Source organism: Rosa rugosa, chromosome 5, assembly GCF_958449725.1.
Source record: "Rosa rugosa chromosome 5, drRosRugo1.1, whole genome shotgun sequence".
NCBI classification, from domain to species: Eukaryota; Viridiplantae; Streptophyta; class Magnoliopsida; order Rosales; family Rosaceae; genus Rosa; species Rosa rugosa.
Window position 1 is genome coordinate 13,394,260 of NC_084824.1, and position 23,222 is coordinate 13,417,481.

Here is a 23,222-nt window from a genome sequence, read left to right on the forward strand (position 1 = left end):
ATCCGAAACATCAGATAACTCCTAATTAAAAGAGGAAGTAAGAGCAAGATTTACCTCTTCGCCATCAAATTGAGAGCCTTCATCACTGTCACTCCAAGTAGACTTTAAAGCCTTATTTCCACCCAAATTATACCTCTTGTTGCCACAATCGACAGCAAGATGTCCAATTCCACCACACTAAAAACATTTAGGTTTGTTAGGAAAAATTTTCGAAGAGTTTCCAAAGGATTTTTTGTTTTTCAGAAAATTTTTGAACTCTTTTGTCAACAACGATAAATCCACATAATCATCATCAACATCATCTTTCTTTATAACAGAAGAGAAAGCAATATTTTTTACCTTTTTCTCGGGCTTGATCCTCATCTCAAAGGTTTTGAGATTACCTATCAGTTCGTCAAGAGAATAGGTGTCCAGGTCTTGAGTCTCCTCTATAACTGTCTGTTTGGATTGAAACTTTGATGAAAGGGACCTAAGAATTTTCTTGACAATCCGATGCTTTTCAAAAGGATCACCAAGACTGTGACACTGACTTGTCACGTACATAAGACGAGCATGAAAGTCATCTATTGATTCATCCTCCCCCATTTGCATGTTCTCAAATTCCAAGACAAGTCTCTGAAGCTTCTGACCTCTAACCTTTTTATTTCCTTCATAAGTGACCTAAAGAAGATCCCATGCTTGTTTAGCCGTGTCACAATGGCTGATTCTCACCCTCTCCTTCTTGGATAAAACTGTGTATAAGGAATTCCGTGCCTTGAAATCACAACTTCTATTCCGAACCTCCTCTTATGTCCATTCCTTCCTAGGCTTAAGAACTCTTGCAGATGACCCTTCTACTTTCTTTGATTCTTCTGCCTTGGTTGGGTGTTCCCATCCATTCTCAACTATATTCCACATGTTTTCGTCCTGAGAGTAGAGAAAAGCCCTCATCATAATCTTCCATTGTGAATAGTCTTCACCATCAAACAAAGGCGGGCAATTTATAGAACTAGAGGCTCTGTCACGTTCACGTTCCATTCTTGACCACGGATCAACTAAAAAAAACTTTAGAACTTGCTCTGATGCCAAATGAAAATACAAGGACAGAAACTGTTTTCTGGAAAACGGGGATTGCAAGCTATGGATCAATCCTTACTGGGGCAGCAGAAACTAAAATAACACACAGAACACCAGATTTTGGTTACGCAGTGAAAACCTCAAATATGAGATTAAAAACACTGCGGGTCTCTTACTCTTGAGAACCCAAAATAAGAATCATCTTATTCAAAAGGATACGTATGACCCAGCAAAACAAGAAAAACCACGCGCAGCTCGTGACTCTGATAGATGCCCAGGCTGTTCAGAGCAAACACATTGCAACAGATGTCGCGGCTATTCGCAATGATAGGTCCAATCTCGCGACCCAGGTTGCCATACAAAGAGCTGAACTAAACCAGGCTAAAGAGGTTTTGAATAAAGCATTGGGAGGCCCCAACGCCATTCTAGGTTCTCTTGGTCAGCCCTCCGGATCTGGCAAGTATGTACCACCGAATGCTCGGGAGAAGGCTAGTAGCAGCACTGCTACGCCCTCTGCAGTCGTTACTGTCTCATCAACTACTAAAAGTAAGGAAAAAGCTCTTGTAATTGGCGGCAAAGAGAAGTCCACACCTCCGGTAGCGCAGAAGAGCAAAACTTTGAAATTCGGTGAAGGCACCCCTGCTGATCCTGTCGTGTTTACTCAATATGATAGCGATGGAGCAGAGAACGTGTACCAAGAGCTTCCAGGGAATTACTATGGGATTGATCAGGCGGGCAATCCGATCAAGATAACAGCTTTGGTAAAAGATTTTTCCGCTCCAGCGGTTACTCTTCAACAACCCAGTTTTACCCGGAATATTCGCCTAGGGGAAGGATCAGTGACCGCTACCCAGGCTGCACCTACTTTGCAAACCGCTCACCAGACTGTGGCTACACTTCCTCCTCCTAGTCCAGATTATGTGAGACGCGATGAGGTGGAGGAGATGATCAGGTTGACTAATCCTAGGGCCCATCTTGATGAGGTGTATGAGGGGCCTTTCCCGCCACATATAATGCTCGCGCCTTTTCCTAGAGGCTATAAGAATATCATATTTTGTACTTTTTCAGGAGAGGATGCTGAGAACGCGGCGACTCATTTGGCCAGGTTTAAGGTACAATGTGGCCAGTATCAGAATGATGACAGCCTCAAGTGCAAAATCTTTGGCACTTCTCTCTCTGGAGCCGCCTTTAGGTGGTTCTCCAAGCTTCGACCAGGGTCAGTTGAAAATTGGCCAGCAATGGAAAAGCTCTTCTGAGAAACTTTCGGAGCCATAGAGCCTGAGGTTGATTTGGCTTCCCTTACTCAGACGGCCTAACAACCCACCGAGTCTGTTGTTGCTTATCTTCAGTGCTTCCAGATTTAGAAGGCCAAGCTGAACATGATCTTGCTAGAGAAAGAACTAGTCAAGTTGGAAATCAAGGGCTTAGAGCCACGTCAACGCAAGAAACAGCACGGCAGCATGATCAAGTCCATGGGAGAGCTTATTACGGAAGTGGGTAGTTTTGAGCATCTTCTCAGAGAAACGGATGCCAGGAAGAACGCGTCCAAAGGGACGTATATCCCCGGGAAACACCATACAATGGCCACTTTGAACTACCAGCCAGCCACCTATTATCCTTATTATCAAGGTGAAGAAGCTTTCCAGGACGAGGATGAAGAGGAGGAGAATGATGTCTCCACTTTTGAGCTAACTGGAAGAAAAAACTCGGCCCTGAAACATTTGAAGTTAACCAAGGAACCGATCAAGCTCAAATTTGTAGCCTTCACCAAACCTGAGTTCACAACGTATACATACGATGCCAATAAGGCACATGAGATTTTGGATGAGATGATAGCCGCGAAGATGGTGAAGACAGACTTTGGACCCTTCCCCAGACCAGAGCAGCTAAAAGGGAAGAAATATTGCAAGTTCCACAACCTGTGGAATCATAACATTGCTGACTCTGTGAAGCTGAAGGATCAAATTCAGGTATGGCTCAATAATGGTAGTTTGCAGGTGGAATCTCCGGCGACCGCGGCATCACTGGTGGATCTGAACCCTTTCCCCGATACCGAAATCAACATGGTTGATGTGACTTGGACCAGGAAAAGCCATAGGAAACCAACCCTTGATCTGACTACCAGGAGTCAGGGGGGAGACGAACGAGGAGGAAGAGGCCCCAACAAAGAAGAAGGCCAGACCTATCAGCGAAGCTTCACCAGTGGTCCTATGCTCGCGATGCAAAGAGGAATGTGCCATCCAAGTGTCACATGAAGAGGTCGAGCAAACATTTCGTTTTGGCTCGTTCCCGCCAATCAAGTGGGCTTCGCCTTCGCGAAATTTTCAGCCTTCCAGCCCTAGAGCGAAAGACAGGACAGAATCGCCGCCGTCCCCAAAGGATTCCAACTTGTTCAGGAAGTTGAAGGTCGCCGCGGATGAAAGGAAACAAGTTGATAAGAGATAGGGCGAGCGCCAAGATATCCTGACTAAACCATATATACCGCCTTCTTCAACATCCTCTATCAAGGAAGGCAAGTGGTACAGCAGAGAAAAAGGGAAAGCGGTAGAGATCAGCCCTTCTAAGAAAAGAAAGTTGCAGCGCAGGTTTGGAGAAGCCAAGAGAACATTAGAGGCCCTAGATCAGGGCCTGATCAAGCCTTCGCAATTGGTCAAATCTCCTGAACAATATCAGAAAGAGATGGAGGCGCTAGTCGCTAAGCCTTTGGTGACTCCCCGTAACTTTCAAAAACAAGCAAGCTCGGCGTCAGGGACGTCCAAGCCCAGTATTTTCTGCAGGATTACCAAAGAAAGGACACCACCGCCAGCTAGGAAGGAAAGTTCGCCAACTAGGAGACCAAGTGTCCGGCGCAGGCTGTTTTGCAAAGAACCTGAAGCCAAACCTTCCGTTTTTGAGAGACTGGGGGGCAAGGACAAAACTTCAGAATCCTTGCAGTGGAGGGCCTAAGAAAGTCTAGAGCATAGTGGTCACGACTCCAAAAGAGGTCCCAGCAACGGAACAGAATCCGAGCCCATCAAAGTAGGCTTCCATGGCACAGGAACACAAGCAGGATGAGATGATTACATAGGAGTCGTTGGTTGCCATGGTAGCCAAACAATTCAACACCGAAATCCTAGTTGATGAACCCAAGCTCAACCTCGACGATGACGTGGACGAGACAGAAATGGTTGACACTTCCTGTAACATGGTGTATGTGCTACCCGCCAGGTACGTTCTTCCGGTCACCGCGCAGGAATGTGTTGAGGTTGAGGAAAACAACGAGCAGCCACTTTAAATCACTTCAGCAGCAACAACGCCTATGGAAGAAGCAGTGTTCCTCAAGACCGAAGATGCTAATAGCAAGGGCTTGTTCATGAGCTTTACAAGACCAACTCCTGCTATGGTACAACACATGAGGCCTTTGTATATCACGGCAGAGATTGGCGGCACCAAGGTTAGCAAAATCATGGTCGATACTGGAGCCGCGGTCAATGTCATTACTACAAGGACCATGCAGTTGTTAGGGATCAAGAAAGAGAAGATCCAGTCCACATCCCTCACGATCAAAAACTTCGCGGGGACTGTAACAAAGACATTGTGCTTACTGTTCCTGCATCTCAAAGTCGGTCCCGCAAAAGGGGTCTATGCCTTCTTTGTAACAGATTGTTACGCAGCCTACAGCGCCATTCTAGGCCAGGACTGGATTCACTGGAGCTATTGTGTTCCGTCTACTCTTTACCAGGAACTGATTATGTGGAATAGGGTTACCAACAAGGCTGAGGTGATTAAGGCTGATCCTCGCCTATTCCTTGTTTCTGCAAATTATGTAGATGTCAAGTACTATTTGGAGCCCATTTTCCATTGTAGGTCAGTGGCATCGACAACAAAGGCCGCCCCACAGAGGTGACTGCCTCTGAATTGGCACAGTGGGGGCTTACACTCGCGAAAGAGGACCTGGTAAGGCCTGGCCACGCTGTGCCCCACTCTCAGGTTGTTTAATGGATTATGCCCCTCCAGACGAAGGGGTAGATGCCCTCCACTCTTTGTACGATAGGCTGTCATTGTTCCTGGTGGAGAAAGAGGCCTACGAACGTGTTGCGACACTGGAAGTTGTGAATGAAAAGTTCTCTGACCATGAAGAGGAGGATGAAATTCATCTCGCCCTAGCGACATTGGATGACACGCCTCCAAAGGTTAGGGACCCTACTGAGAAGGTCAACCTGGGCACAACTGACGAGCCCATGGAAGTGGCTATCAGCACCTACTTAGAGCCTAGCGTGAAGCAAAGGCTCATTGACTTGTTATTGGAATACAAGGATTGTTTCGCGGAAAAGTACGAAGACATGCCAGGCCTATCACCAGACTTGATTTGCCACCAGCTGCCAACGTTGCCTGATAAGAGGCCTGTGAAACAAGAGCCGCGAAGGATGAACTCGGAGACCCAAGTTCTGGTCAAAGAGGAGGTCGAAAAGATGCACAAGTCAGGCATCATCAGGGTGGCCAAGTACAATCAGTGGCTATCTAATATAGTGCCTGTTCGCAAGAAAAATGGCAAAATGAGGGTCTGCGTAGATTACAGAGACCTTAATATGGCTACTCCCAAAGACGTCTACCCCATGCCGGTCGCGGATATGTTGGTAGATGCAGTAGCAGGACATGAATTGTTGTCCTTCATGGACGGAACTGTAGGGTACCACCAGATTCCAGTCGTGGAGGAGGATAGGCACAAGACTGCATTTTGTTGCCCAGGTTTCGCGGGAGTTTTCGAATATGTGGTCATGCCCTTTGGTCTAAAGAACGCTGGAGCGACGTATCAGAGAGCCATGAACCTGATCTTCCATGACATACTTGGGAAGATCTTAGAGGTTTACATAGAAGATTTGGTTGTGAAGTCCAAACAACGAGGGGACCACATTGCGGACCTCAGAAAGGTCTTCGAACGCATGCGGCTACACAAACTTAAAATGAATCCTACCAAGTGCATGTTCGGAGTTCAAGCAGGTGACTTTTTGGGTTTCATTGTCCACCAAAGGGGCATTGAAGTCCCGTGCATGTTCCCATGCATCTAGTTTAATTATGTCAAGGAATGAACTAAAATCTTAAGAGGTGCTAAAGATTTTCATTTAGGCAGAGTATCTACGTTTCTTATGGTGAAAAATTTCTTTAAAATGTCTGTGGAAAACTTTCAAGCCATGTCTCTACTAAATTAGACTTTAGACTTCTCTTTGACAAGCTCTGAAAAAACTAGTTGAAATGCAATGCGCACTAATCAGTCATGAAAAAACAAAAGAAAAATATGATCAATGAATGTGTGCTAATTATTCTTATTGTTGAGAATGTGAAAATATAACTCTCACATTGGAAAAATATAACCTTATCTATGGGCTTATAAGGGTTTGGGGCACTCCATCCATTGTCTTCTTCTTCTTCTTTGATAAGTGAGTTAACAAAAGACAGCCATGAAAATTAAAAGTGGACACACATTTTCCGACCAAACTTTCGTCAGCTAAAGTGTCCCGTAAGAAAAATTAATCACAAATCTCAATATTGAAATACAAGGTATATGTTTTTTCGGATACTATCTATTTTATTCCATTTTATTTTTGTTTATTTTGACCGGTTCTGGGTTGGGCCTTTGGGCCTGAGCTTGAATGTGGGCTGCTTGGCTCTAGCCTGTGGGCCTCTTGGGAGGGTGCTTTGCCACCCTTATTTATCACTTAGTGATGAAGGCGAGCCGGGGCTGAGAGGTGGACCTTCTTGGTTATTTGGGTCGATATATAGTCCACGACCAATCGTTTCCGGATCATGACTGCTACGGGAGTTGATAATTATTTGGAATAAGATTGGCTTCAAGCGGCTTGCAGACAAGGAGTTGCTTCTATTTGTTTGCTAGGAAGTGACATTTTGTTGGTACCACAATGGTGTGATTGGCTAATGGGAGGCTAGAAGATGATTTTGCCCTAAAAGATACGGAGTTGTTCTTTGTAGCAGCGAGCTCAAAACATATCTGTAATGGATTTGCATATGCTTGATAGAGTTCGGGATTCTTGTCAGTTTTCTATTCAAATGCATGTTAGACTCTAGCCCTTGCTTATGACTATTGAATTTAATGAAATCAGTATCCTTTCAAAAAAAAAAAAAAAAAAAGACGATGTCGTGGGTATGTTTGCCGCTTTAGTGTTTCGATCCCCGGCCCCTCGTCGGAAATTAAGCCGGGCAACTTGAAGTGACATGGAAGAAGAGATGGAGAAATTCAAGTGGAGCTTTGTCATTTCCATGTCACATTCAAATTACGTTTCATTCCTTGAATGGGTCTCCTGGGCTGTTAAGAAAGCATTGTAAGAGATTACAGCTAAGATTCCTAAGAATAATCAGAAAAAAACAAGCTAATTCTTTTCATTTTGACTAGGATCACAATGAAACTACTCCCTTAATTCGAGAGTTTCATTCCTTAGCAAATAGCAAGTAAGATTTTGAAAGAAGCACAAAAACTTAAAAAGATTAAATTTTCGTATATTCAAGTCTAAACAAGCTGTTTTAATCAAGAAACCATGAATTCTAAAAGTTGGAAGCCTTTTTAGTTTTTAGTACTCGCTAATTGCCAAATATAATTGAATCCCGACGCCTTGTCCAAGTGAAAATCTCAGCTTGGAAACTAAGCGCAAAAGCTGTTTTCATCACATCATTAATTCGTCAAACTTGTCCATCACTATCAATAGTATCATCAAAGAGGACTAAAAGCTAGGTTGCATAGTAGACATTACGAACCCTCAATCCCTATACAAGTAGCAGAAGAGATTAGCAATGCAATTCAGATTTCATATCGATTCTCAAAAAGTCCTTCTCTATCATTCTCTCCCTCTTTGTGTTCTTTGAATTACTCTGTCATTTGGATTTACAGCAATGTCTGCAATGCTGAAATTGTCATTTGTGTTCTCTGTTCTAACCATTGCTCTTTTCTTATGTTTCAATACAAGCACTGGTGGGTTGCTATACATTTTCACTTGTAATATACTCTTATCATACAATTTGGTATTTTCTTTGCATTAGAAAAACAAGTAAATACCTGAGCTGAGCTGCTGAGCATTATTCTTCTGTATGTTTTTTCTATATTGCTGCGCTATAACTTTTGTTATCTGCATCATTAATTCACATTCCTTTAAGGCTTTAACCATGCACCAAGTATTTTTTATGGCAACCTTTTGCAGAGGCCAGGGAAGTCAAAAGTGAAAAGGAGCGGGTAAATATAGTCAGTTCTGACAGTACTTCACATTTTTTTCAATTCATTGCCTTTCAAGTTAAAACGACAGTCGTCACATAAGTTTTGATCGATGATGACGAATGATCAATGTTGCTCTTTTGTTGGCAGGAGGCAAACGACAGAAAGTGGTGCATTGCTAAGCCTTCTACTCCTGATGCTCAGCTTGAAATGAATATCCAGTATGCCTGCGAAAGTCAAAGGTACCACAAGATTGACTGCTCCGCATTCCGACCGGGAAGTTCCTGTTACAACTTACAACCCTTCTAACAAGGTATCATCTGCATCGATGGTCATGAACCTCTATTTCCAACCAGAAGGACAGACGACCAAATGCTTGCCATTTCAATGGCAGTGGAATGATTGTTTATGAAAATCCTAGTGAGTAGTCAAACCTAAATAGAATGAGTGCTCTTTCTAGAATGTTACAGATTAATTAGCTTAAAACCAAAGCTTCTATAACTTGGAAGAGTTTTTCTGATGCAACTTTTTGTCTTTGATTGCAGCTGTAGGAAACTGCACCTACCCTCCAGAATAGAGAACATGCTATTAGCATATAAGTGAATAAGGATCTGATCTGATCTGTTCTGATCTGAGATGGGGTGCAGTATAGATGCTACTAGAGGAGCTAGCTAGCAAGTACTTTGTGCTTTCCTAGCTAAATGCCTAAATATATAGTTTATTGCCCTGAGAGTATGATCTGATGTAATGGGTGACTATTCCTATTTAGTAGTGGATGGAAATAAAAAATTTCGCTTTGATACTTTATCCCTGTTTGGGTCCATCACTGATGAATTATTATGTGCATATGTAGATGTAGATGCACATCTTTGCTCTTGCCAACTATCATGGGACAGAAAAGGGACTTGATCTAAAACTAAGAATTATGGAAAAGAGAGGGTTTTTTTTTTGTTTCCGAGGAGAATAAACCAGAGCCAAAGTTACAGTAACATAGAATACACAAAAAATGCTGTACTTTGAAATAAGAATTTTCACCATTTTGTGCTACTCTTGTGTATTACAACTGTCATATGTGCTTCTCTTCTTAGTATCACATTCATTCATCTTTATTCAATGTGGGACATGATTGCACCCCTTAATATCAACAAGCACAAGTTACTGTCCTATATTTGAGCACGACAATGACACATGTGACCTGTAAGTGTGGGATGTGGCAGTACAAGCCTATATTTCAGTGCATGTGCTCTATGGAAAAGCCAAGTGGACAGTCACACTGATGATCAATGAACTGCTTCTCCCTCAAATCTGGTTTGATTGCTCTTGTAGAAGAGCCTCCCCACTACTTTTTTGATACATAAAACCATTCAGTGACACTACTCAAGTGGGAAAACAAGCTTCTTGTAGATCAAATAAACCAGTAGAGTCTTCAAGGTTGATCACCAGCCTGTCATCAACTCTTTCTAACTTGTCTCTCTTTGCTCTTTACAGCCAAAAAGTCTCAAAAATATAGTGCCTTCCACAAAAATAACAGTAATGGCAAGACTGATGAAACCCAAAAATACCATCAGAGATGAGGCAGAAATACTGTTATAAAAATGCCACTTGCCATGTGTAACAACAATTTAACATTGTTCTCCTAAAAAAAAAACAATTTAACATTGTTGCTACTCCACAGCAAAACTACTCTCATCAATTTTTCTTTATTAAACTTTGGGAGTAGCAATAGCATACAATTACAGCCTCTGTGAATACATAGTAAGCTACAAACACATTCTTGAAAGAACACAAAAATAAAAGTAACAATCAATAAGAAAAAATAGAATGGCAAAATGCCAGTATAGAGAGCATCAGCAGCACATGCTTCAAATTAATTCAATGTTGAATTCAAGCTTGAACCTTATCCCACTTGAGTGGCTTCACCACCTCCCAGGTGAAGTCAGCATCATCCCTTCCAAAATGCCCATAAGCAGCGGTCTTCAAAAATCTTCCATTGCCCCTCTTGAGATCAAGATTGATGGCAATCATTCCAGGCCTGAAATCAAAGTTCTCCTTCACAATCTTGAGGATCTCCTTGTCGGGAATCTTTCCGGTGCCGTAAGAGTCAACAAACACGGACAGTGGCTCAGCCACACCAATGGCATAAGAAACTTGCACAATGCACCTCCTTGCAAGTCCACTGGCAACAATGGACTTGGCTGCCTGCCTCACAATGTAGGCTCCACTCCTGTCGACCTTGGTTGGGTCCTTGCCGGAGAAGGCACCACCTCCGTGAGCACCCCAGCCTCCGTAGGTGTCGATGATGATCTTGCGGCCGGTGAGACCAGCATCACCATGAGGTCCTCCAATGACGAATCGGCCAGATGGGTTCAAGTGGAAGATGGTCTTCTCATCAAGGTACTTCTCTGGTATCACAGGCTTGATCACATGCTCCTTCAGATCAGCAGCAATCTCATCGTTGGTGACGGTTTCATCATGCTGGGTCGAAATTAGGACAGTGTGGACACGGATTGGAACCATAGCACCGTTCTCATTGAAGTACTCAACGGTGACTTGGGTCTTGCCATCAGGCCTCAACCATGCGCAGGTACCATTCTTGCGAACTTCGGTGAGCTTAGCACCGAGCTTGGTTGCGAGCACATGGCTGAGAGGCATCAACTCTGGGGTCTCATCAGTGGCATAGCCAAACATGTGACCTTGGTCACCAGCTCCAATCTCCTCAGGCCTCTTGGTCAAATGGCCATGGACACCTTGGGCAATATCAGGGCTCTGCTGCTCAATGTTGACGAGCACCTTGCAGTTGTCAGCATCAAGACCCACGTCGGCCGACACGAACCCAATGTTGCGGCAAGTGTCACGGACGATCTTCTCGTAGTCCACATTAGCCTTGGTGGTGATCTCACCGAACACCATGACCATGTTGGTCTTGGTGCAGGTCTCGCAAGCCACCTTGCTGTCGGCGTCCTGAGCTAGGCAGGCGTCGAGCACGGCGTCGGAGATCTGGTCGCAGAGCTTGTCTGGGTGACCCTCATTGACGGACTCAGAGGTGAACAAGAAGGTCTCAAGAGCCATTTCTTACAATCTGCAGCAAGATATCACAAATCTCATAAGCAATTCGAACACATAGTTTGGTCATATCAACAAACAGATTGTGTGTTGTGTGCATCATCTATCAGATCTGAGTGACAGAGATTCATAGTCTAAAGATTCAAAATTTTCAAACACCCAATTTCAGATCTACCATCAGTAACAAAACCCAGATCCAATTTTCCAATTTTAAAGAGTTTTCATCACAAAGTCATAGTGTCAACATAAGTTCAATAAAGTCGATCCAAGCAAAATCGAAATGAACCCGGAAACTAACAACTTCAAAAAGGAGCGGAAGCGCACCTGAGAGATAGAGAGGGAGAGTTGGGTCTAGCTTGAGCGGAGAAAAAGAATGGACCTTTGAAGAGTTGGTCTGTTCTCCTGCTCAAGCGGTTCGAGGAAGTATGGTGTTTGAGGTCGGAATTTATAGGGAAATGAGGATGAGGATTTCACGCTGCTGGTCACCCCCAAGTATCAAAAGTTGGGGAAGATTCATGATCACGTGGCAGTGAAAATCAAGGGGCTTGGGTGGGGTGGGGGTAAATCTCGGCCGTCGGTGGGGAGGGTGAGTCGGTGGGTGAGAGAGAGGGAGAGGTGGCGATCTGAGATCTGGGGAGGACGCGTTTACCGCGCTTTTGGTAATAAAGAATTAACTGTAAACAACCCACCTACCCCAGGCTGTGTTATCTTTTCTGGGCAGACACGACACTTGGACTCTCATTAACGGAGTGATTAACTCTGTTTGTTTGAGAGTTTGGTTGCATAGTACCCAGTTTGGCTTATGGGTACCGTGTTCGGTATGCAATGATTATCACACGAAGAACGGTCAAGATAATTAAAACCACGTTTTTCATTGACACTTCGTTAGGTCTCTTCCAAATCATCGATCACATATGTGTTAACTAACAGTGTTGGTCGACATGCGAGAATGTCTTTGATTGAGCAGGTTAATTTCTGCAATCAAATACAGAGTAATCTACACGAACGTAAGCCCTAACTTTGATATGATATCTGTTAAAGACAAAATTCATTTTAAGTTTAAAATTCATCCTCCATGTTAGATGCAATCCACACGACATTTTTGTTAAATGCGGTTCTATGACTCTTCTGTCGGATATGATTTCTTTCTTTTTCAATTTTGTCCAATTATTTGTATATTTTTGCATTCCTATTATACTCTTTTGTAAAAAAATTCAATAGATTATCATTCTAATTGACATAATTAATGAAGATCAACCAAGATTTCAAGAAATAACAAATTCAATTTATTTTCTAAACAAGGTTTCCTAAAATTACTGTTTTTTAATTAAAGTTTTTTTTTTTTTAGAAAAGGAGATAACTTCATTCAGATATCAAGGGCCAGAAGGCTCATACATCCAAAACTGTCTTACACCAAACTCATAAATGGTATAAGCTACCAGACAAAGAACAGGCTACCTTCACTGTTAGCGCTCAATTATTGAGCCTAAACACAAGAAATAAAACCACCCTACTAACCTCTCATGTAATAGTAGCCTAGTCGCCTAGAGACCGTAATTGGTGTACAACTAGAGAAACTAAGATGCAAGTAGTAGAAATTCAACTTCTAGTGAAAGGCAAAGGAAGCTGGAAAGATTAAACCTTTCCTTTGCCCTTGTCCCTAGGGCTAGGACCAGTTTCAGTGCTAGTAGGATAAGTAATCTTCAGGGGAGTACCATCTAGCTTCTTGTTAGCACGTTGAGTCTTATTCTTGCTTCCAAGAGGCCTACCAGACTTCTTTTCAGTGTGACCAAAGTGAGGTCGCCATCCTCCTCAATGAGACCAAGTGCCTCAGCATGCAGTGTTGGAATCTTGCCACCCAAGATGGTTTTAAATTTCTTGGGACTAGGATGGCAAGCACCACCACGCTCCCGCTTTTTGGACGGTAAAACAGTCTGTTGCTTCTGCGTACCTGGAGTAAGAACAATGTCGCCAGAAACAGCCAGTTCAGGAACCTCACCTAGACTTTCGTTACTCTCCAAACTGTGCGCCAAAGCAATGTCTGCCACCCCAGTACTAACTACTGTTGGAGCCGGCTCAATGGGAGAAGAAGACTCCGAGGTCGGACGCTCCACTCGACGAAAAACAGGGCGCTTCTTCCTTGGGACGGAAGGGGAAGTAGAGAGAAAGTCTCCCTTATGCTTCGCAGAGAAAGCAAAGGAAGTCCCTGAGGTCGAAGCTCCTGGAAAGTGTAAAACCCTAGGTGTAGGGTTTACTGCAGTGGGTTCCTCACAAGCAAGTCCAGCATGTGTGATCAAACCACATTGAGTGCATCTCCCCCGCAGATGCTCAAACTGAAACTGCAACATGGGTTCAACCCCAGTATCTAGGAAGACTCTTCTTTCCATCAGGATCGGTTTAGATATGTCATGGATGAATAAAACCCTAATCACCCCCTTCTTAAATTCCTTCTTGTCATACTCCAAAAAACCGCCCAAAAGGTTGCCAATCAAGGTGAGATTCTCGGGCTCTTCATACAAAGGAGGTATGCCAGAAACCCTAGTCCAGATCCGCAGATGTTTAAACTGAATTGCATGCAGAGGCTTGACTCCATCATACACTTCAAAACAGACAGGGGCTCGGTCAAAACACCATACTCCCCCTCGAAGAACCTTGTTCCGATCACGTGCAGCAGCGAAAGAGAACAAGAACAGGTCCCCAGGTCGCTCTTGAACCCTAAATTCCTTATCCACCATCCAGGTTCGATTGAAGTGAGACATGAATGCCTTTGGGTCGATAGGTTTCCGAGTCAAAGGCTTTCCAAGAAGAAAAGATTGGAAGGACTTCCGCACGGGACCTCCGCCGATCTTCCCCAGGTCAGGGGCGCGTCCCCCTTCGGCAAGGGCAAGCGAGGCAGCAAAACTCGTCGTTACCGCGTCAATGGATGCCATAGGTAGAGAGAGAGAGTAGGTGGAAGGAGGTAGAGAGTGGTGAGGGAGGCTAGGAGGCCGTAGGCAACTAGGGTTGAGAGAAAAGCTCTCCTAGGGTTTTTTTTTACTTGCACCTAAATTTATTTTTTAATTAAAGTTAATAATTAGTGCATTAAACTTTTAAAAGCTCCTTATATATTAGTTCAAGCACCCAACAATCTTATTTCTATTTCCTTCTTTTTACTACTTATTTTGTTTTCCTTCTTTTTCCTATTGAATTACCTTTCTTCCTCTCCTTCCATTCTTTTTTTTTTTCAAGACATACTTCTCATTTCTTTGTTTCTTTCTTTTTCTCCCAAATGTGTGGCTTCTCCCTTCTTAATTGGTTCATTTTATGTCTTACTAATGTGACAGCAACTACCTTTATTACAGACTTGGTAAGAAGTTTTTGCATACCTTTTATATAGAAATGATTATGGTGTTAGTCAAAGTTTGTCCGTCCTAGAATTTTATTAGACATTTATTTCACATTTATATGCCTTATTTATAGTCAACATTTTCTACCTTTTGATTAGCAACAATGTTAAAACTACCTTACTCTTTTTTCATAACCTTGTGCATAGATTTGCACTTTTGATACATAGTACAAAGATAATATTTTAAAGGAAATGTAAGCTGCCCAATGATAATATCGTTTCGGACAATTTGCTTCCCAATGACGAAAAGTTCTGCTACACAAAATGGTCATTGGTTACTGAACCAGTGAAGTTTGGTAGTTACATAATTTATCCATTAACTTTTTTTCTCAATAAAAGAAAAACAACAACAGCTACAAAATAGCTCTCCTAAAACAACCTAATTCTGAAAAATCAAAATGAAAAGCATGAGTTGAGGAAGCCGGCAAGGAGCCATTCCAACTTGCAACAGGAATTAAATGACCAAGGTGAGTTATAGAGTCAGCAAGAAAGTTTGCTTCCTGCTAGATGTGTTTGAAGGTAATAGCTTCAAAGGATATTGGGATTTTGATTATATCTTTAATGATGATTCGAACTCTCCAGAGAGGTTGGATTATCCCATTAATGCTGTTAATGACTAGTTTTGAGTCTCCTTCTACTTGCAAATTCTTTGATGCCATAAATAGAAGCTGCTCGTAGACCAGCTCTTACGGCCTGAGTTTTCGCATTGAGGCCATCTGCTAGTTTATCCATTAACTTGCCACATTGAATTTTGGTGGTTTAGTTTAATTAGCATCAAATTGGAGCAGTAGTATGTTTAATTATTTAATACTTCACATGTCCACACACCCATCAGGTGTAAAAGGAGGATTCCTAAAAAAAATCAGATGTAAAAAGAGGGGTAGTTATTTGAAGTGAATGATTTTGTTGTTAGGTAAGTTTGTGTATGTGTTTTTTTCCGTGATTTGAGTTTTTCTATCATTTTAAATTAGAATTTTTACCCAAATTTGGTTTTTGGTACCGTGTTTGGCATGCTTTGATTAATTAGGGGCGGCATTTCACATGAAAAAAAAATAAAAGAACTAAAACCATGCTTTACTTTGACCCATCGATACTTCTTTAATTTTGTTTCCGAATTATATATCACATATCCCTTTAACTAACACTATTAGTGTTGGTCGACGTGCGAGGAAGGATTCTAATTGAGCATGTTGATTTCCACAATCAGAACACTGAATAATCCACACGAACATAAACTTTAACTTTGATAATGATAAGATTGATTCGGCTGTGATCGAAGATTGAATAAAATAAGATGGCTAAAAATATCATTTGGCTTAACAAGAATTAACAATATTAATCCTCTTCACAAGAATTGGGTCTTTTCTTAATTTTAGTTTGGAATTTTTATTTTTTATTTGCTACAATCGTTGTATATGTCAAACTTCTCTTGGTGCAGGTAATCTCATCGTCATCAACATCTAAAGAATTGAGTATGAGATATTTCCTAGTTATCACTTTACGAGAAGAGAGAGAGACCCATAGTACGTATACAAGTTATCAATGCATCATTAACTGAGTACCTGGACACCAACTCGTTCCGCTCCCAAATCATTCAAAAGGTGAAAACCCTTCATATGTACGCGTATATATAAATATATATGCAAACTTAACCTGACTTTATGAATAGTTCGGTAAGAATTATGGTGGAAGATTTTCAGTTGGTCTATCACTAAATCATAGGATATGAATGGGTTGGTGAGTTGGTGATTTGGTCTTACATCGTCTTCTCCAATCTATATGGTACCACTACCAGCAACCTACCAATTAAGATCAGTCAAAAGCAGCTTACCAAAAAAGAAAATTCAGTGAAAACCAAACACAAACTACCTAAATTTGAAGCTGTTTAAGAAAGTTTGACTTAGACTCTTTTCATGATGTGCTTGTTCTTCATTTGCCATATCTTTCGTGAAGCTATGCTCATCCTTCATCGGCCTCTCTCCAATTATAGTTGATCCCTTGATCGACATTCGCACTTAAATTTCTCCGACGAGGACCACAAGTGCTCATGACCTCTCCGGCATAAACTATTACTGTATTCTGAAGCAATAATGTTAACTAGATATTAAATGGAACATGCTTAATTAAATGGAGAAATGAAATTGCTTCTCAATAAAAGCTCTAACGTGAAAGTCACTTCGACGGGTTTGGTGCTGACAAGTGAACTTGTTCAATGTAGATCGGACATGGTGATGCTGCACCATATTGTATTGTCTATCAATTAATTGTGTTTTGGCTTATTACTTGAATAGATCTTATGCATCAATCGAGCTTCATTAAACATAAGAGCATAACATCATTGTAAAATTTCGGTCACACCGACAACACAACTAGACGTTTCAATAATTCATTTACATGATAGATACAGGGGGACATTTCTTGTCATTGTTTGAGTTGTTAATCATGTTAATGTTGTTACATAGACAAGTTGAAGCCCTTGCTAGAGAATCATCTAAGGTACGAAATGCTTCCTTCAAAATAGGGGTAGTAAAATGACTTGTCGATGCCGGGTCTGCGGGTCATGCGAGTTGCGGACCCGTCGTGTTGAGAAATGGATACCACGGTGCTTCCATAGTGCATAACTAGCACTTTGGTCTTTTGGTTGATGTGTAATGGTAGGTATGAAAATAGTGTCGTAAATAAAATATAAAACTCATTTATTAAAATGGACTGTTACTAATTTCATTTTTTTTTTTTAGAACAACGGAAGACTGATCCATTGATATAAATCAAACGACCTCACTCGGTCAAGCATGAAGGGTACAAACACCCCTCATATTACAATACAAGCTCATTAGAGTGCCAAAACCGAAAGGAAATCCAAAAAAAACTAAAGTCCAAAACAATGAAAACTACAAAGCAAAAAGCAATAAAATAAAATGTGAAACCCTACGCCTCCTAAAGTGAGACACTTCCTTGATCATTTTGACGCCTAAGACCCTCCTGGTGTACGTCGCCATAATCAATCAAGACACATCACACCCTCGGTGACGTAGAGAGACATCTCCTACCTGGACTAGGAAGCGGGCTCCAAACCTGCAGGCCCATCATGCATCCCATGCAATCCTTCAGGCCCTACCTCCGTAGAACCCGACACCATGGATTCAGTTCCTCCACAGACAGACGTCGCCGGTGAGCTTTTAGGATTGTTTCTCCGACCACGAGGCCTGCCCTTCTTCTTGTAGACCTTAGGAGCCGAGGTCACCTTCACATCTACCAGTCCTTCAGAAGAGAAATCCAGGCCAAGATTTTTCGACTGCAAATTAATCGGAATGAGAGCCAAGCTGTGTTTGGTTCCCTTGCCATCTTCAGGGTCATCCTCCTCACGTGGACGACGCACCCCACCACCGGAGCTTGAGCAGAGGTCCCCTCAGTCCCTGGTGACGTCGCTAGCTTCGGAAGCGATCGAGTCTGCACCGATTTCTTCTTCAGCAAATTGGGAACCCTAAAAAGCAAAGAGCATAGAAGAAGAGATAGAAGGCTAAACATTTGCCCTAAATACTAGGGTTGGAATGATAGGCCCCGCCGCCGGCTGTGACCCCACCTCCACCGCGAGATCTGTCTCCGATTCTTCCTTCCTAGGGCAACACTGGCCACCATGATTCAGCAAGGTACATGAGCGATAGCAACCTAGAAGTCTCTTATACCAGAATCGAAGCGCTAGGACATCAACTGAAGAAACCCTAACCCTACTATCCAGGCGCACCGGCTCATTGCTGGACAACACGAGCCGGACGCGAGCTTCCCCCCGTCTTAGCGCAAGCGGTCCACCTCCTGGACCATTCCAATTGTCCCACCCACCAATCAGACTGTAGGTTCCGTCAAGATGCCCGGTGGAATACCCTGCAGCACAGCCCAGATCCAAACAAAGTCCAACTTCACCTCAGAGATCGCCGAGAAGCCATCGTAATCATTCAAGAGGATCACGGCTCGCTGAAAATCCCAAGGGCTACCCTTCTTCACTTGAGCGACATCCCGTTTATGAGTGAACATAAACAGGAAACGATCACCCCGTGGTTGGACCTCCACAGTCCCCGTCAACCTCCACATCAATCTTACTGCACTCCGGAGTGAGTCTAGCACCACCGCCCAGTAAGTGTTGACCCGACCCACCAAGTAGAAATTGCGGGCCAAAAACTCCTTCTCTGGAACCCTAAGATTCCCCAAATCCACCGGTTCTTCTCCTTCCTTGAGCGACAATTTGGTCACAAGTCTGGCCGTCATGGAGGCAATAGCAGCAACCATGAAAATGGGACGCAGCACAACTCGAGAAACTCAAAACCCTAACCGTAGCAGCGCGAGAGATGGGGGAGTAAAAGTCGCGGTATTTTAAAGAATTAAGGAAAGTATTATTTCTAATGTATTTTATTTTGTTTAAGGGGCCGTGACCACTTACCCAATTTCAGCTTCAAAATTGCCCGATTACTCTACTAAGAGTTTTTTAACCCCATTTACCAAATTCAGTGTTAAATGACAATTTCAACCTTCAATTAATTAAAAAATTACAGGTTCACTCTCTCTCCTCTATCTCTCTCTGCAGCTGCTGACCGATCTCTCTCTCTCTCTCTCTCTCTCTCTCATCTCTTTTCGACGAGGAACATCCCCATCGATTTCTCCTGCGCAGGTTCGGATCCTGATGGCGACGGAGACAGCGGCAACACGGTGAGGCTGAGTGACGCCGACGACGCTGCTCTCAATGTGGATATGACCCGAAACCAAATCAGAATCAGAATCGGATAAATGTAGGTGAGAGTCTTCAACGTCCTCGAAGCTATGCGAGAGTGAAATCGAAGACGACGACGAGCTTTTCCCTTGTGGCTTTCCTTTCCCGGACAGAGGCGATCTGGACAGACGACGCCAGTTTTGTTTGTCAGACGTCCGGGAAGCTCTGAAGCTCCACACCGAAATCGGGTCTGGGCTTCGCTGGCAGGGCTCGGACGACGTCACTCTTTTGGACGACGTCGTTCTGTTTTTTTTTTTTTTTTTTGGTAAATTTGGCAGAAGGCTTATAAGGAAAGAAGAAAGAAGAATGAAAAAAAAAGTTTTATTGAGTAGTTATACATGTCTATTGTGGGGCAATAATAAGATTATTAGAGGCAATAATATGATTATTGGGAGGCAATAATATGAGTAGTGGGGGGCAATAATATGCATATAAATTGATCAATTGTGCCTGTAGTGTATCATTTTGGTTTTGGGAGTTTATGCAATTCACTGGAGGGCAATAATATGATTATTGGAGGCAATAATATGATTATTGGGAAACAATAATATGAGTATTGGGGGGCAATAATATGATTACTGGGGGGCAATAATATAGTTACTGGGTATTATTAGGGGGCAATAAATTCAGACGCTGGAATCCGATCACTAGTCCGGTAGCCGGATTCCGATCGCCGGATTTCGGTCATCGGTTGCCGGATTCCGGTCACCGGTCGTCGGAGTCGGGTCACCAGTCGCCGGAGTCCGCCACCGGAGTGAAGCAAGGTCTCCAATGACTTATTCCTCTAAGTGACAAAAAAGGAGAGGACAAAATTGTCTCAAAAATAAATAAAAATGAATTAAAAAATACTTAATTGGGTATTAGGGAAATAATCTCTTAGAGTGTTTGGGTAAGTGGGCAATCCCTTAGAGTGTTTGGGTAAGTGGACACTTTTTAAGCTAAAATTGGGTAAATGATCATTTCCCCTTTGTTTAAAAGAGATTAATATAGAGCATGTCAAAGATTGATTTTGAAAAAGAAAAGAAGCGCTTTTGAATTAATAAAAAAAAATTATGAATATAAAAAATTGCAAAAAGTGTAGAAAATATGTTGGGTGATTTTAAAAGCATTTGAAAATGGTTTTGAGAATTACTTTTCAAGTCCTTACTTGTTTAAAAACGTTTTTATCAAATTACAGAAACATAGTCTCAAACATGTTGTTAGTGTTGGATGTGCAATATCATGAAAAAATGCGCATGAGATAGACTTTATCATTGCAGTGATTGAATTATAAATTGAGATCGTATAAACATAATGTTTTGAGAGCAAAGCATATGCTGAGAGGATACCAGTAACATGCTATTATTAACTCATGATTTCTCTTCTATAAAGAAAGACACACCAAAATTGTCGTGACTCGTGAGCACGATTTCTGCCCTATATGTGTGTGCTTGTTTTGTCATTATTAGCAAACCCGACCCGACCCGCCAGCGAAGCCCACTGAAAGTCAGGAGTCAAAGCCCAAATTACGAGGCCCGTAGTAAGAAGTCATCAAACGTGTCGGTGGATAAGTACAAGCTTAAAGCAACAGAAAACGACTTGTGAGGTGTGTTTGTGACTAATCTACGTAACACTTGTAGCTTTCTTCACCTCGACACGTCTTTTTCCCTCCCATTAAATACACGTAAACAATAATTCCCTCATTTTCCCCTTCATTGGTTTTCTTCTTGTACTCTCTCTCTCTCAAGAAAAAAGCAAACGACTTTATGGGCAAGATCAAGTCTTTCAAGCAGGAGTTCTCTTTCGGTTGGTTCCCAGACCCTGTTTTTCTTTTCCATGATTGAAATCATATTAAACAAAATAAATATTGTAATTTATGTGGTGCTCATTGGTTTTTGTTGTTTTTGGTGGTTGTTGATTTAGATGAGCGTCTTGAAGAATCAAAGAACATCATTGGAAAATACCCAGATCGAGTTCCAGTAAGTTTTGATTTTCCCCTGATTGAAATCTCATATCTTGCCTTGAAGATGTAGCGTTTGTACAAAGTTTATTGCTTTACATGAGGTTGTGTTTTCTGGAATGCCCTTGGAAATTGGAAATATGAAGATTTGGTCTTGTTGGTGATGTTTTGATTAATGAGCATCTGTGGTAAGGCTTAGTTTATTGCAATGTTTGATTGGTTAAGATGTGATAATGTTTCTATGGCTGGAGACCCTTTTATGGCTGTTGACTTTGAAATGGGAAATTTGTGGTTTGCTTTGTGCAACAAATTTTGACTGGCATTGCTCTTGATTAGTGATGAAACTCTAGCTTTGCAGAAGATCTTACAGTTTGTTTGAAATTCACTTTCATCAGGCAGTTTCAACTTTCAACTTTCAACTTTCAACTTTCGTACCAAGGAATCACATTATTCGTGTGATTAACATTGGCACCTTAGAGAGTTGTGTGTGATTACACATGCTTTTATCATTGCGTTACGTTTTAGAGATCTGGCAAAAGTAAGGAGGAGTTTGATAACTGAGCTCTTTTATTTTTATTGCACATACACAATCATAAGGCTAAACCGTACTAGAAGTAATGGAACTCTAATGGAAGCACTGTCGTCAGAGTGCGCATAAACTTCCACAGCTGATTTGTGTTTTCGTTAATGTATTTCTGCAGGTTATCATTGAAAGATATTCGAGGACAGACCTGCCTGAAATGGAAAAGAAAAAGTATGTTCTAGTTGTCACAGTTATGTTTTCAAAGTTTCTTCTGTTTAGGACGAACTTAGTTGCCATAATAAATCTGATTGTCAAATGTTTAGAACGTTAATTACGTGTTAATAGCAATTTTAGGATCCATACTTCTTTATCTATTTCCTTATTGGTCCATAAAGTTAAAATCTTTCCGGTCTTTCCTGATTTCTTTACTGTACTTGGTTTATGAATATGACGCCATTGCAGTTGATCTAATGAGCCTCTTCGTCATATGTAACTAATTTTAGCGAACTCTGCATATGTTATTTGCTCCCTGTTTTAAGGATCATTTGCTTGCTTTACTGTGCTTTAAATAAACTGATGTATGCTTGGATGAATTTCATTTATCTGCAGTTTGGTGAAGATCCAAAAGTTAGTTGCACATATTGAAACCTTTTCATAATTTCAGCCAATTCTTTTTGCATTCTAACTTTATGCCGTGTTTCCTTGTTTCTTCTAGATACCTGGTTCCCAGAGATATGTCTGTTGGCCAGTTTATCCATATTTTAAGCAGCCGGCTTCAACTGACTCCTGGGAAAGCGCTTTTTGTATTTGTGAAGAACACATTACCTCAAACAGGTAAAGAGCTTTTTTCATTTATTAAATAGATAAAATCTCATGATGAGGACTTGCTAACAGAGTCTTTTTCCTGCACAGCAAGTCGTATGGATTCCATTTACGAAAGTTACAAGGAAGATGATGGATTTCTGTATATGTGTTACAGCAGCGAGAAAACCTTTGGCTAATCATTTCTAATTATTTAATAGTTCATACCTGTAAGTATTTATCATTCTCACTTGTTCTGAACACAGACGCCTGTGTGGCCCTGTAATTTCATGTTCCTTGTATATTTTAATTTCTTCCCTTTTCTGTAAAGCTCATAACCTGTAATAATAATGCCATATTATCTTTCCCATTACTCAATTAATACATCCATCACATTGGTGGCTTTCACAAGAAAACTTGTGATCATTCTTTGTGCTTTTCCCTGCGTGTGCTCTGTCTTTTTGAGCTTGGAATATTTCCGTACTACTACTAGAC

At 41.8% G+C, this 23,222-nt stretch overlaps 2 protein-coding genes across 2 annotated transcripts; one reads left to right on the top strand and one right to left on the bottom strand.

Annotated features, from left to right (window-relative positions):
- Positions 1-9,802: 9,802 nt before the first annotated feature.
- LOC133708322 (S-adenosylmethionine synthase 5-like) lies at positions 9,803-11,800 on the bottom strand. Its single transcript, XM_062133791.1, has 2 exons — positions 11,642-11,800; positions 9,803-11,333 (listed from the first exon to the last, which is right to left on the bottom strand). The coding sequence occupies exon 2, from the start codon at positions 11,321-11,323 to the stop codon at positions 10,139-10,141; it is 1,185 nt and encodes a 394-aa protein (XP_061989775.1). The 5' UTR covers positions 11,324-11,333; positions 11,642-11,800; the 3' UTR covers positions 9,803-10,138.
- Positions 11,801-21,112: 9,312 nt separating this feature from the next.
- LOC133712169 (autophagy-related protein 8i-like) lies at positions 21,113-23,164 on the top strand. Its single transcript, XM_062138252.1, has 5 exons — positions 21,113-21,249; positions 21,367-21,422; positions 22,105-22,157; positions 22,642-22,760; positions 22,839-23,164. The coding sequence occupies exons 1-5, from the start codon at positions 21,210-21,212 to the stop codon at positions 22,925-22,927; spliced, it is 357 nt and encodes a 118-aa protein (XP_061994236.1). The 5' UTR covers positions 21,113-21,209; the 3' UTR covers positions 22,928-23,164.
- The last annotated feature ends 58 nt before the right edge of the window (positions 23,165-23,222 follow it).